The sequence below is a fragment of the Atta colombica genome, unplaced genomic scaffold, assembly GCF_001594045.1.
Source record: "Atta colombica isolate Treedump-2 unplaced genomic scaffold, Acol1.0 scaffold125, whole genome shotgun sequence".
Taxonomy (NCBI): Eukaryota; Metazoa; Arthropoda; class Insecta; order Hymenoptera; family Formicidae; genus Atta; species Atta colombica.
Window position 1 is genome coordinate 3,630,578 of NW_017259212.1, and position 12,294 is coordinate 3,642,871.

A 12,294-nucleotide genomic window follows, 5' to 3' on the forward strand; every position below is an offset into this window, starting at 1 on the left:
AAATTTTTTTAAGAGAGGAAGTAGAAAACACATATAATAATTCGTTTATCATGTATTACAACTTGCAACTAATTAAACTAAGCTTACGCAATAAAAGACAAAAATATCTTTTTCTTGTAGGAATTCCCGCTCATGTTTCTAGCATTACTCTTAATACGGATAAATATGAGGCGGAAGTTTTCAGAATTTCCTTGAAACTTACAAAATTTATTGCTAGAAACTTTCCTGCAGTTAATTGATGAGGTTTGGTTGATCGAAGGATTATTATTGGTAAATTCTTCATCACATTTAAATCAAAATTGTACCATGGTAAATCATACATTGCAGAAGCTAGTCCTTGTGATTGTAATTCCAACGTCTGCCCGGCGAAACAGTAGAGAAATAATTGCAACAATAAAACAGCAATAAAAAGAAGATGTTTCATGGCAGCGTATATACTGTGCATCGAAAGCGTAAAAATAAATTGAAAACCTGAAATGCGTACAATAATGAATTATATATATATATATATATACGATAATTATTGGTAAGTTTAAGATTTCTTATAAATCTTGTAACAAATTATGTATATCTATTCTGTAATTAAATCAGAATTAAGTGAAGGCATTAAGAAATCGTATTTTATATCTTCATTTTTTATATGACAAAAATTATTACTAAATAACATAATTATATATATGTTACATTATTTTCAAAAGTTTTTATTATAACATTAATTGCATTACGATTTATTTGAGATAAAATGTACCTTCAACGCACAATAAAATCACACTCAATAAAACTTGAATTAAGATAACCAAATTGAATGCTTCTTGCAAATGATAAGCTAAATATATAAGGCGATGATGTCTTTTTAACATCATATCAAGTTTATTCCGATCAAAAAATTCTTTATTATTTTTTATTTCAGAAAACTCCATCCTGAAAACTTCGAACTGTCCACATACATGCATTGTGAGATTAAAGAAAAAGCCATCATGTCCGCAATGCGAAATACAGTTGACAATGATTTGTAATATCTGCAGGACTTCAACGAAGCCATAAGCGATAGATGTATAACTTCCGAAGACACAATAAGCTGCTAAAAACATTCTCATTTCATTTGTTTTATTGTAAATCTGCTCTTCAAAACTCCAAGGCAAATCAAAATTGACAAAATTGGCAAATATAAAAGATGAGAAGAGAAACACGCAAGAAGAATATCCAAGATAAAAAAATACCGAGGAACCCCGCCTACCAATGCGTGCGTATTTTAGCATAATGTCGCGCGTATAAGTATTTTTCACAAAAGTCCAATCATTGATGATAGATTCTACCAAAATTAATTTATGTCTCCAATTTACACGATGCAAAAGCAGTTTCGATATACTAGTTATCGATGAGGATGCTGATAAAAAAGCATCTAATGCGTCCTCATAACCACGACAATGTCGGATAATTTCCAATGACAGGCTGATTGTTGCACTCAGCTAATTTAAAAAAATAAAGATATTTAGTTCTTATGAAAAGATACTTCATTTTTATTAAATTATATACGATCTGACAGAAAAACCTAATGCTTTCATAATGGCTATAGTTTCGTCGAAGATCACGTAATGTTCATATAGCACATTTGACACCATTTTAATAGCTGGAGTAGGTAAGGTAAGAAAAATAGCTAAGAAAACCTAATAGTTCTTAAATTAATATCATGCAGCAAGTTTTGCTTTTATATACAACTATCGTTTTGTAAATGTATATACAGAATAATGTATCTTATTTATAAACGTACATAATTATACGTATTTATTTAGTAATCGGAATTCAATAGCCTGATTATATCAGGAAATTATGATAATATTACAAAACATGGTGCGACGCATAACGTGTAACTTCCAGACTCGCCTACAAGAATTTGCGAAGAAATGGAAAATATTTCAATGAAAAATTAATTTCTTGAAATTATTTTCAACACTAAATAAATAGTTATTTAAACGGCATATGTTATTCTACACATTACAAAGTAAAATTTATTAATATATAAAATTAGCCCATGATATTAATTTATACACTACAACTTTTCGTAGTTATTTTTCCCAATAGAGTTGAATAGCTACTAAAATGGCGTCATACACATATATTATTGAACATCACTGAGAATCCAATCCTTCCTTATACTAACAGAAAAATTATAGAAGTTTTTCTGCCAAATCCTGTATTTTTTACCTTATTTAATCTTAATTAATATTTATTTAAATAATTTAACTTTATTTTATGTAATAAGACGTTAAAATTAAGCAAAATGTGACATATAATAGGGTAAAGTTGTCAAAATCGCACTGGCTCCTAAATGGCACTACCTCGTTTAAAAATTTAATTATTGTATTTATATACTTTTTTACGGGTTATTTAAGAACTATATACATACTGCAACTATATACATACGCTCCTCTTTTATACTCGTTTAATACTTTTATACTTTATGAGTTAGGGTTAGATTATTATATATGTGGATCGTTTGATAAGTTTGGTAAATTTCCATGAAATGGCGCTACAATCCATTTGATGACGTGACATCTCGAAAGATCTACTCTTTGAACCCCTTCAGGCCAAATTTCAGCCAGAAAGGACGCATACTTCACGTTTGGTATCATTTAAAGCAGGCTGTCTCAAAATCTGTAAAATACTCATTGACAGCGACAATGACTTCCTCATTTGACAAGAATTTCTTTCTATCGAGCCAAGTTTTTAAGTTTGGGAACAGAAAGAAGTTACACGGGGCCAAATCCGGAGAATAGGGTGAATGAGGAATCAATTCATAGCCCAATTCGTAGTTTTGTCATTGTAGCGGTCGACTTGTGGGATGGCGCGTCTTGATGGAAGAGCACTCACTTTTTTGCGCGCCAATCTCGTTTCATATACGACTTATTTGAAATAAAAAATATAAAATAGGTTCCAAGAACTTATTAAAAATATTAAATAAGAAATAGATTACAAGATATTATTTAAAATATAAATTAAGAAATAAAATCCGAAAATACATTTATTTATTTAAAATATAGAATAACTTTTATTTAAAATAGAAAAATAATTTGTCTTTTATTTTAAATAAATTTTCGAAGGCAATTTCTTATTTTAAATAAGAAATTGATTTCGAAAACTTGCTTAAAATATAAAATAAAAAATATGTACTTTAAATAAATGTTTCAAATAAGTAAACATAAAATATTTTAATGATTTTTAATAAGTTAAGGCTTATTAAGCTTTGACTTATTGATTATGTTGCATTGCATGTACACGAACCTATTTTTCTATTTTTAATGATTTTGTTTATTGAATATGTGAATATACATTTATAAGTACAACATTTCAATTTTTTAATAACTATAGCCTATAATTAATATTTAATAATATTAACCCTTCATGAACCACAGGTAGAAAATTGAAATGGTTCATATGTGAATATATCTTGTATCCCATACATGTTGTACTTTATCATAAATATACAATAATTTAACTACTCACTTTTATTGATGGATCGGTAACTGATACAATTTATTTAAAATGAAAAATAGGTTTCAGAAAATTATTTAAAATACAAAATCGAAAAAATTGATACAACTTAAAATACTTTACTTAAAATAAAAAATATAAAATAAGTTCCAAAAACTTATTTAAAATATTAAATAAGAAATAGGTTCAGAAGAAGTTATTTAAAATAATAAATATTAAATAATGTTTTAATTTTTTCTTTAATTAAAATATATATTTTAAATAAATTTATTTGAAATAAAACCAAGTCCTGCTCATGGTATATAATACAACAATATAACACGAGTATTCCCTGCTTTAAAATATGTTTGCTATTCGTGTACTGAGGAGTGAGAATCGAAGGTAAGAGTGCGTCCTTTTACAGGGAGGAGGGGAGATGAGAGTCACTTCGAGTGAAAAATGTAGTAGAAATAAAAACTTTTTTTGTTAATACTTTTTTAACGAAGATCGATCGCCGCCTAAAACTTGTCGCAGATTACTCAGAGCCATGATCTTAATGATGTCAAGATCATTAGCGGGATGTCCCCTAATTTAAATAATTACCTTTTTCCTTTTCTTATGTAATTTTTAAATTTTTTGCGTTATTGTAATTTTTTAAATGAGGAATATTAATATTTTTTTGGAAACGAAATTTCCTCGTTGCTAAAATCGTATCATACTGAAAAAAATTCTCATTTTCAACATTATAAAAGTGCAAAACAAATATGAAAAAAATTACATATAAGAAAAGGTTGTAAGGGTAAGAAAGAGTGCAGTTTATTATGGTGTAAAAATCTTAAGAATATTCTTTATAATTTCTGAGTTATGAGCCTTTAAGTGAAAAGTGGTGCGATTTCGGCAACCTTACCTTATATATAGATTATTATTTTAAATTAGATAAAACATAATAGGAAAATAAAAAACCAAAATAAAAATTAGACATAAGCCTGTACTCATAATCGAATCTTACACTCAAGATCGTCTTAAATACAATCTTAAAATGTTATGAACCAATTAAAGAGCTATATTAGCATCTTAAGATATTACTTAAAATGGTCTTAAAATAAGAACCAATTATGAATACCAGCTTTTATTTTTAATAGCAACTGAAAATTACAACTATTACTTACAACTATACTTACTTCTATTATTGTCGACATAAACCATCGAATTCTTGAAAATATTTTTTCATCAAGTACCCAGAGTCCAAGTATACTAAGAACATATTTATAAATCGTTAAAACATATGAAATTTCCGCATTCCACTTTACAGTCAATCCCATTTTTAAGCTCTTTAAAACTTGCGAATTGTGATAATTTTTTTTAATTTATTTTATTCGATAACTATTGCAATTATATTATATTGAGTTTCTCTTCAGTTTAGCTTCTCCTCAAAAGAGAATAGTCCTTCATTTCTCCGCAATAACTGCATTGTGATGACATTCAATAACTATAACCCGCATTTATTTTGCTGCGACAACCCTTGCGAAACTGACTTCCCCAGATTTCTTTCTAATTTATTATTTACATCTTTTATATCGTTTCTTTTAACTGTCCACGAATCCATAGCTTGCGATCTATACGTATTATTTGTATAAATAATATGATTCTACACGACATTGTCCTCTAAGATATTTTACTTCTTTAAAATAAGGTTTAAGTTGTATTTATTTAATAAAAGATTCATAACACCAACATCGAAACAGTTTCTTAAATTATTATTCTATCAGCTTTCCCTGAAAAAACAATTTATACATATTTTCATAGATAAAAAAATATAAATAAGATATAAAATCAAGCGATGCGGTAACGTCACCGACGCCAAGTGCATAAAAATATGAAATAGGCCGCTTGACTGTTTGCATTGCTTATATGTATGTACTATGTTCGTGCCGTTATTTCGCAAATTCGCAGCACTACGACTAGTTTTTTCTGGAGTTTTGACATCAACAAAGTTTCGATTAAAATTATTTAGAAACTAAAACGGCAATCAAAAATCTAACAAACCTTTTATTATATAATGTCATTGCGATTTTTTCGATTGTAACCTTTCCGAATAAAATTAGTGCAGTTGATACCGAGATCGAATTCCGAAAAAGGATTTCAAATTTTCAAATTTTGAGTTCAAATGTTGAGTTCAAATTTTTTCAGTCACATGTATAACGCATCATAAATTATGTAAAGCATTTTGTACATCAAGCTATTTTCACAATATCTTCATTCAAATAATATTATGAAAATTAGCGCGCACGTTCACACACAATGTAAGTGAATGAAAGTAATGCATATACATGCGTGATAAATTTTCTCTTGTCTCACATTATGCATGAATTTTACAAGAATACCTCTAAATATATCAAATGGAATCTCCTGCTAAGACATTAACAGCAATTCTTTTAATTCAACATTCTTGAAAACAAGATACACTTCTTTATGGCAATAATCTTCTACAATGATAGTGAAATCTTTCAGCAAGACAATGTGTCCTACTGTACTGCATGGGATGTTATTCAATAATTATTGAAGAATATGAGGAATACTATGAAGTTTTGTTCTAGTTACCAAATTTATCCTACCTCAGTTTCATTGAGCGTTTATAGGATGTATAAGACAAATCAATTTGCTCCATATAACTCCTTTGTAACTAAATAGTTTAAAGAATTGCTGTTAATGTCTTGATCAGATCCCAATAAATACATTTAGAGATCTTGTAAAGTCCATATCTAATATAACAGCACTGATAGTACATGTAAAATCAACATAATATTAAGCAAATCATAATAACAAAGCATTTTAACTCGTCAATGTATAAACACAAAAGCTTTAAGAAGATATATAAAATAATATTGAAGCATAATGTTATAAATAAAAATTAAGAATCATTTTTATCTTAATAATTATATAATGTTTTATATTATTGTTTTTATTAAGTTGCATTGATACAATGCAATATAAAATATTTACTGAATATAAAATTATTACTGAAACAATAAAATTAATAATTTCATCAAATACTATTTCAGTGCTAAAAATGACTATAAAAATAGAAATGTAAGAACATGTAAAGACATGATGTACACTAATCTCTTCACTCACTTTATTCGTAAAAGAACTTTCTACGTAAATTAATAAAACAATTTATTAAAATAATAAGTTAATATGGCACTGATAACTTATAATAAAAATTGAACGATGATAAATTGATGGTAATTTGACATAATTTAATTTGTAACAATTGAATGAAGTAGTTTCGAATGAGCTATCATTTGAGTCCTTCCGTTTGCCAGAATGACGGATAAATATTGGAACGAGGATATCGCTTACGTTTTCTCCACTCATAGACTATTCCTAAAAGGATACGGTTTGTGGCCATTACAGAAACAGACAATATTCACGAAGATACAATGGGGTTTTTGTTTGATTGCACAGGTATGTTAATGTAAAAAGGATGATAGTATAATGTATATTCAAAGAATATCATGGGAAGTCTAAAAATTTGCAAAGTAATATAGTGAGAAATTTTTTTAAATATTCAACAATAATTTCAAGTTACATATTCAATTCCTTCTTTAAACATTTTATTGCTTTAAAATTTTATTTTAAATTTTTTAAATTAAAAATTTTATTTTTCTGTTAAGCAAGTTTATGCTTATAAAATAAAATCATTTATTGCAAATTACTTCTACATTTATTAGTATTTACTTATACTAATTGTTATTTAGCTTATGATACTACCTTGTCTAACGACGGAGATCCTTTGGAGCAATCAGGATGCCAGCTCAAATATAGAAAATATAACATTCTTTGCGTCTACGTCGACTGGACTTACAAAAAACCTATGTCTTATTGTTAGTCAAAAGAGATTGAGTATGAACATTAATGCTGCTATTAATGATTGGTTATCTGTTAAAGATAATATGGAAACTAGAAAAATTATGAAGAAGTATGCAGTTCAAAGCAAAATACTCACCTTTACGTTATTATACTTGTTATATGTGTGTCTTGGCATGTATATAGCAATCGTCATATTCATTAATCTGAAGCAGATATTCTTCACAGATCTGAATTTAGTGAATGGTAAAATTGTATTTGTTGTATGGTTTATGGTAAAATATATTCTCGTTTTTGTGTTAAAATCATCCTTGTTAACATTTTTAACGTATTCCAGTGTTAATTTTACATGATGTTATTGTGATGTTTGAATATTTGAATAGTTAAATTAACTTTTCTTAGAGTTAAAATATGATTTATAGAGAAAATATCAATCAACATAAAAATAATTTATTTCAAAACATAAATTCTAAGATAAATGAATAAAACATGTTAACTTAATATTTTGTAGATGTTAATTTTATTGGAGTATGCTTCCACAATTTTCTTAAAAATTGTATCAGTGTTACATTTCATGTATTAATATTTACATAATATTTGTGTTACTTTCTAACATTTATTTTATGTTTAACACAAAAATTTAGTTAGATCATATGAATGTATTAATTAAATTTAAATTTAATTTAAATTTAAATTAAATTAAATCTAAATTTAAATTTAATAAAAATTGTTCAAGTATATCTTTTTTAACTTAGTTTTGTAATGTAATTGTAAACCAAATTACATTGTAATATTCTAATATTTTTTATTTTTGTTATGTGCAGTTAATACGACAAATTGGTTACTTCTGATTCCATCTGGTCCATTGAGTCACTTGATTACTGGTCCACAGTATGCAATAATCCTGATTATCCAAATTGTTCAATCATGCGTATTATCTTTCTTATTATTTACCGCGGATAGTTTCTTCTTCAATGTTACAATACATCTAACCGGTCAACTCGAGGTGCTTAAAAACAACTTCAAGACATTTACGAACGAGCTGAACACCGAAGCAAATTATCGAAAGAAATTTGTTAGCTTGATTAACAGACACAGCTTGTTAATAGAATTGTATCAAAATTTGGAAGACACTTTTCATTTTCTTATATTATATCAAGTTGTGATATTAACGATTTTGCTTGCATTAACAGGTAATATATATCAAAAATTTTATTCTGCACTTATGTTTATATAACATTTACATATATATTTGTATAAAAATTGAAGAAATTTATATTTACATTTTATCACATTTAATTTAGTAATGGTACGGTTCACAACTTAAACATGTTCGTATATGTTTATACTCTTTTAAAATAAAATACTTATTTTTAGGATTGCGTTTGAATATTTGCATAAACGAGAAAAATCATGTTGAAGCAACAAAGAGTATTTTTGTCTTAAACTATTTAATAATGCAATCATTGATATACACCTATGGTAGTGAATTCTTGCAAAAAGAAAGCGAAAACATATTCTATACGTTGTACACAACTTCCTGGTTCATGCTTCCTTCAACATTGATGAAAGATTTACATTTCGTGATGATGAGATCAAGTATTACGTTTCGCTTAACTGGCGGAAAATTTTTTTATGTTAATCGCGAGACGATGATGTACGTCTTTAAAATAGTGGTCTCATATGTTTCAGTTTTAAGAAGAGCGTTAAAAAATTAATGTTAATCAATAGCACTCATATGCGTGCGTGTATGTGCGTACCGTAAATTTTTTGAGATCTTATAAAACTGATACTATAAAAATAATATACAAACAAATATGTAAACAAATATGTTTAAAAAATATTTTGAGACATACATTTTGACTTTTACACTATAGAATAAAAAGTCAATTATATGATTAAATTATATAATTTTGTGATTTATATGCAATTTACACTAAAGTACATTGTTAAATTCTTTCAGTACTATAAACGTCAAAAAAATAGCCTATTATTAAGGATAATTTTCATACTGGCCATAAACTGTTTATTTATTTACTAAACTACTTATGCAAATTTTTAGCTAGTTGAATCTTTTCATGCAGCTATTTATTATAGCTTTTTTTTATAAAAAACACACTTTATGGAATGTGACGTTGTTTCGAAATTGTTTGTTCATTTTTTCAATTAGATTTAGCCTTTTTTCAATTTCTTTATAATATCTTTTTATTTTCAGGACTATTTATCTAATCAAATATTCTCATTTTGCAGGTTCTTTTTTGTACAAATATTTCTATTTTCTATCTCCAGAAGATTTTACATTAATATAATTTGTGTAATTATTATCCAAAAGCTTAATAATATATTTTCATAAATACTGTCTTTGTCTGTAATGATTACAAATCAGAGAATGGAAAGTTACTTTTTAAAAATAACAAATTACACTTACTTGTTACCGAATAGAAAAAGTAATAAGTTATCGTTACTGATTTTTAAAAGTAATTTACAGTTACCGTTACTTAAAAAAATAACTTTTCATTACTTTCCTGTTACTTTTTTAAAATCAATCTAAAAAATATACTTTTGCAATAATTTTGTTCAAATGTTAATATAAGCAATATACAATAATACACTAGCTTGATTTTTTAGTTTTTTTCTTAAAAACATAATTTTATAGTTCCGAAAGCTGTAAAATATGTTACAAATTAAGATATCTATTCGATATATCATGTACATAGAAACGTAAAATAATTCAAGTCAAACCGAGTCCAATCGTACGCTAGATAATGATAAAAGTAACTATAAAATTCGTTACCGTTACTAAAAAAATATATCTATGTTATTGTAATAATTATCAAAAGAAAAAATAACAGTAAAATTCTCCAAAAAAGTAACTTGTAACCGTACGATTGGACTCGGTTTGACGATTGTAGGAAATGGAAGTGATTTGTTACAAATAACGAGTTACTTCCATTCCTTGTAAATCGTATACTCTTAGGATAATATAAGTAGAAAACACGTAAACGATGTTATCATTCCATCCAGTGTTGACAGGTTTGTTCAAAGTTGTCCTTATGTATTGAAATTCTCTTAATTTCAGCCGTAATTGGATTTTTTCTTTATATATTCCTCTGAAAAAGTTTTCCAAAAATTGTTCTAAATTTTTTGTAGCCCTAAAAAGTTTTGTAGCCCTGAAAAAAAAGAACCTCCAAATTTAAGAGAAAACAACTTGTGGTTATAGTAGTTCCACCGTTTATCCATTATTCTGGCGAGCAGAACAATTGCTCCATCAAAATTACTTCGTTCAGTTGTTATAAACTAAATTTTGCTAAATTACTATAGATGTACACTCATTCGAATCTTAACGATATTATTGTAAATTATTAGTAGTGCCATACTGCCATATTATCTTATTAATTCATCAAACTCGAATAAATTTCCGTAGAAACTGTCTTGTTAGCAAAATGCAAAAAGTGATCATATATATATGTCTTTATATTCGTATTTCCATAGACATTTCTACCACACAAACTACATTCAAGTACATCGGGTGAAATTATTAATTTTATTTCTCTAATAATGATTTTGTACCTATTCCTTTTGTCATGACAAATACAATTCAATAAAATCTATATAGAATAATACGGAAACTATACATATAAAATAATATGGATACATTATAAATCTTTTTAAATTTTTATTTACATTATTAGGCTTCAACATTGTTTTATATATCTTCTAATAATTTTCTTTCACATGAAACCAAAACGTTATAATCACTTACGTAATATTGTGTTGATCTTCCATGTGCTGTTAAACGGCTCTTATTATAAGCTTGCTACAAGACCTTTAAATATTTATTGACCTTTAAATATTTATTGACATATCTGTTGCCAAGATGTTAACAGCAGCTGTTTTAACTGTAAGTTATGAAGTAGGAGATATGCAGGACAAATATTTGTCTGTTCAACATATTCCACAAATGTTCAATGGATTTGAGATAGAGTGAATATATAAGGCACATTTAGTAGTTTTGTTCTGGTCACCAGAACAAAACTACTAAATGTGCCTTATACGTTTCTCAAACTGTCATTAAAAAACCGCACAGTGTAGCAAGGCACATTGTCATGCTGACGGATTCAACTGCCATAAAAGATTGTTATCATAAAAGAGAGAGAGCATCAATAATTAAGTTAAAGGAAATGCTGTTAATATCTTGACAACAGATTCCAACAGATACATTTAGAGCTGTTTCTATCTAGAATTCATATCTAATAGAATAAAGGATTTAGTAGCTAGCATATGGAAGATCAATGATATTATAATAGGTACTTATAGTCACAATATTTTGGTTCATCACTTTTCAATACATATATCGCGCAATAAATAAACATAATATTAATATTAATATTCTGTTCATCAAATTGCATATTTTTATTCGCTGTCATTTACAGAAAAATGTTTATCAATTGGTTACAATTGTGTAAGAAACATTAATTATACAATTAAAGCAATTTGTACTAATTACATAAGGCACCCTCCATGATCTTTGACCTTGATATATCTTGTGAAGGTCATGACCCTGTAATTTTCGACAGTAATTTTAACCGTCACTCGTTATCTATTAAAAAATTATTAACAAAATAAGTTTAAGAAATAACGTAACTATTTAAAACAAAAATTCTATATCTATTAAAAATAAAAATTTGCTTCGAAAATATTTTTTGTTTTAATAGTATTTGTTTTTAAAGCAGAGAATTTGTTTTTGAAGCAAAAAATTTGTGATTTTGTAACGACTTCAAGCGAAATGAGATCTATCCCACATCCGCCTACCACGACATTCTTTACATAAAGCGAGATCAACTCCACCTTCTAAATAAGGGGAGTGTAATGTAGATCTCGTTTTGTATAGGAAATCGTACGCTCCTAAGCAAGGGGGAGAAATAAGTTAATATTGTATATATATATATATAT

The 12,294-nt window shown here is 27.0% G+C and overlaps 2 protein-coding genes across 2 annotated transcripts in view; one reads left to right on the forward strand and one right to left on the reverse strand.

Moving 5' to 3' along the window:
- Window positions 1-4,793, reverse strand: part of LOC108694785 — a 13,936-nt gene extending 9,143 nt beyond the window's left edge. The window contains exons 1-3 of the mRNA XM_018204443.1: window positions 4,653-4,793; window positions 749-1,469; window positions 149-471 (exon numbers count right to left, since the gene is read on the reverse strand). Coding sequence (XP_018059932.1) covers window positions 149-471; window positions 749-1,469; window positions 4,653-4,793 — 1,185 coding nt within the window. The remainder of the gene's footprint in view (window positions 1-148; window positions 472-748; window positions 1,470-4,652) is intronic.
- A 2,005-nt stretch (window positions 4,794-6,798) lies between these two features.
- On the forward strand, window positions 6,799-9,059 carry LOC108694786. Its single transcript, XM_018204444.1, has 4 exons — window positions 6,799-6,939; window positions 7,233-7,587; window positions 8,166-8,534; window positions 8,719-9,059. Exons 1-4 carry the CDS (start codon window positions 6,799-6,801, stop codon window positions 9,057-9,059), a joined length of 1,206 nt encoding a protein of 401 aa, XP_018059933.1.
- Window positions 9,060-12,294: the final 3,235 nt, after the last annotated feature.

What these genes read in the sequence shown, in the direction of transcription:
- LOC108694786 (XM_018204444.1), top strand. Translation starts at nt 6,799, where the DNA reads ATGACGGATAAATATTGGAACGAGGATATCGCTTACGTTTTCTCCACT. An exon ending in GTTTTTGTTTGATTGCACAG is followed by an intron (nt 6,940 to 7,232) that starts GTATGTTAATGT and finishes ATTGTTATTTAG; the next exon opens with CTTATGATACTACCTTGTCT. An exon ending in AGATCTGAATTTAGTGAATG is followed by an intron (nt 7,588 to 8,165) that starts GTAAAATTGTAT and finishes TGTTATGTGCAG; the next exon opens with TTAATACGACAAATTGGTTA.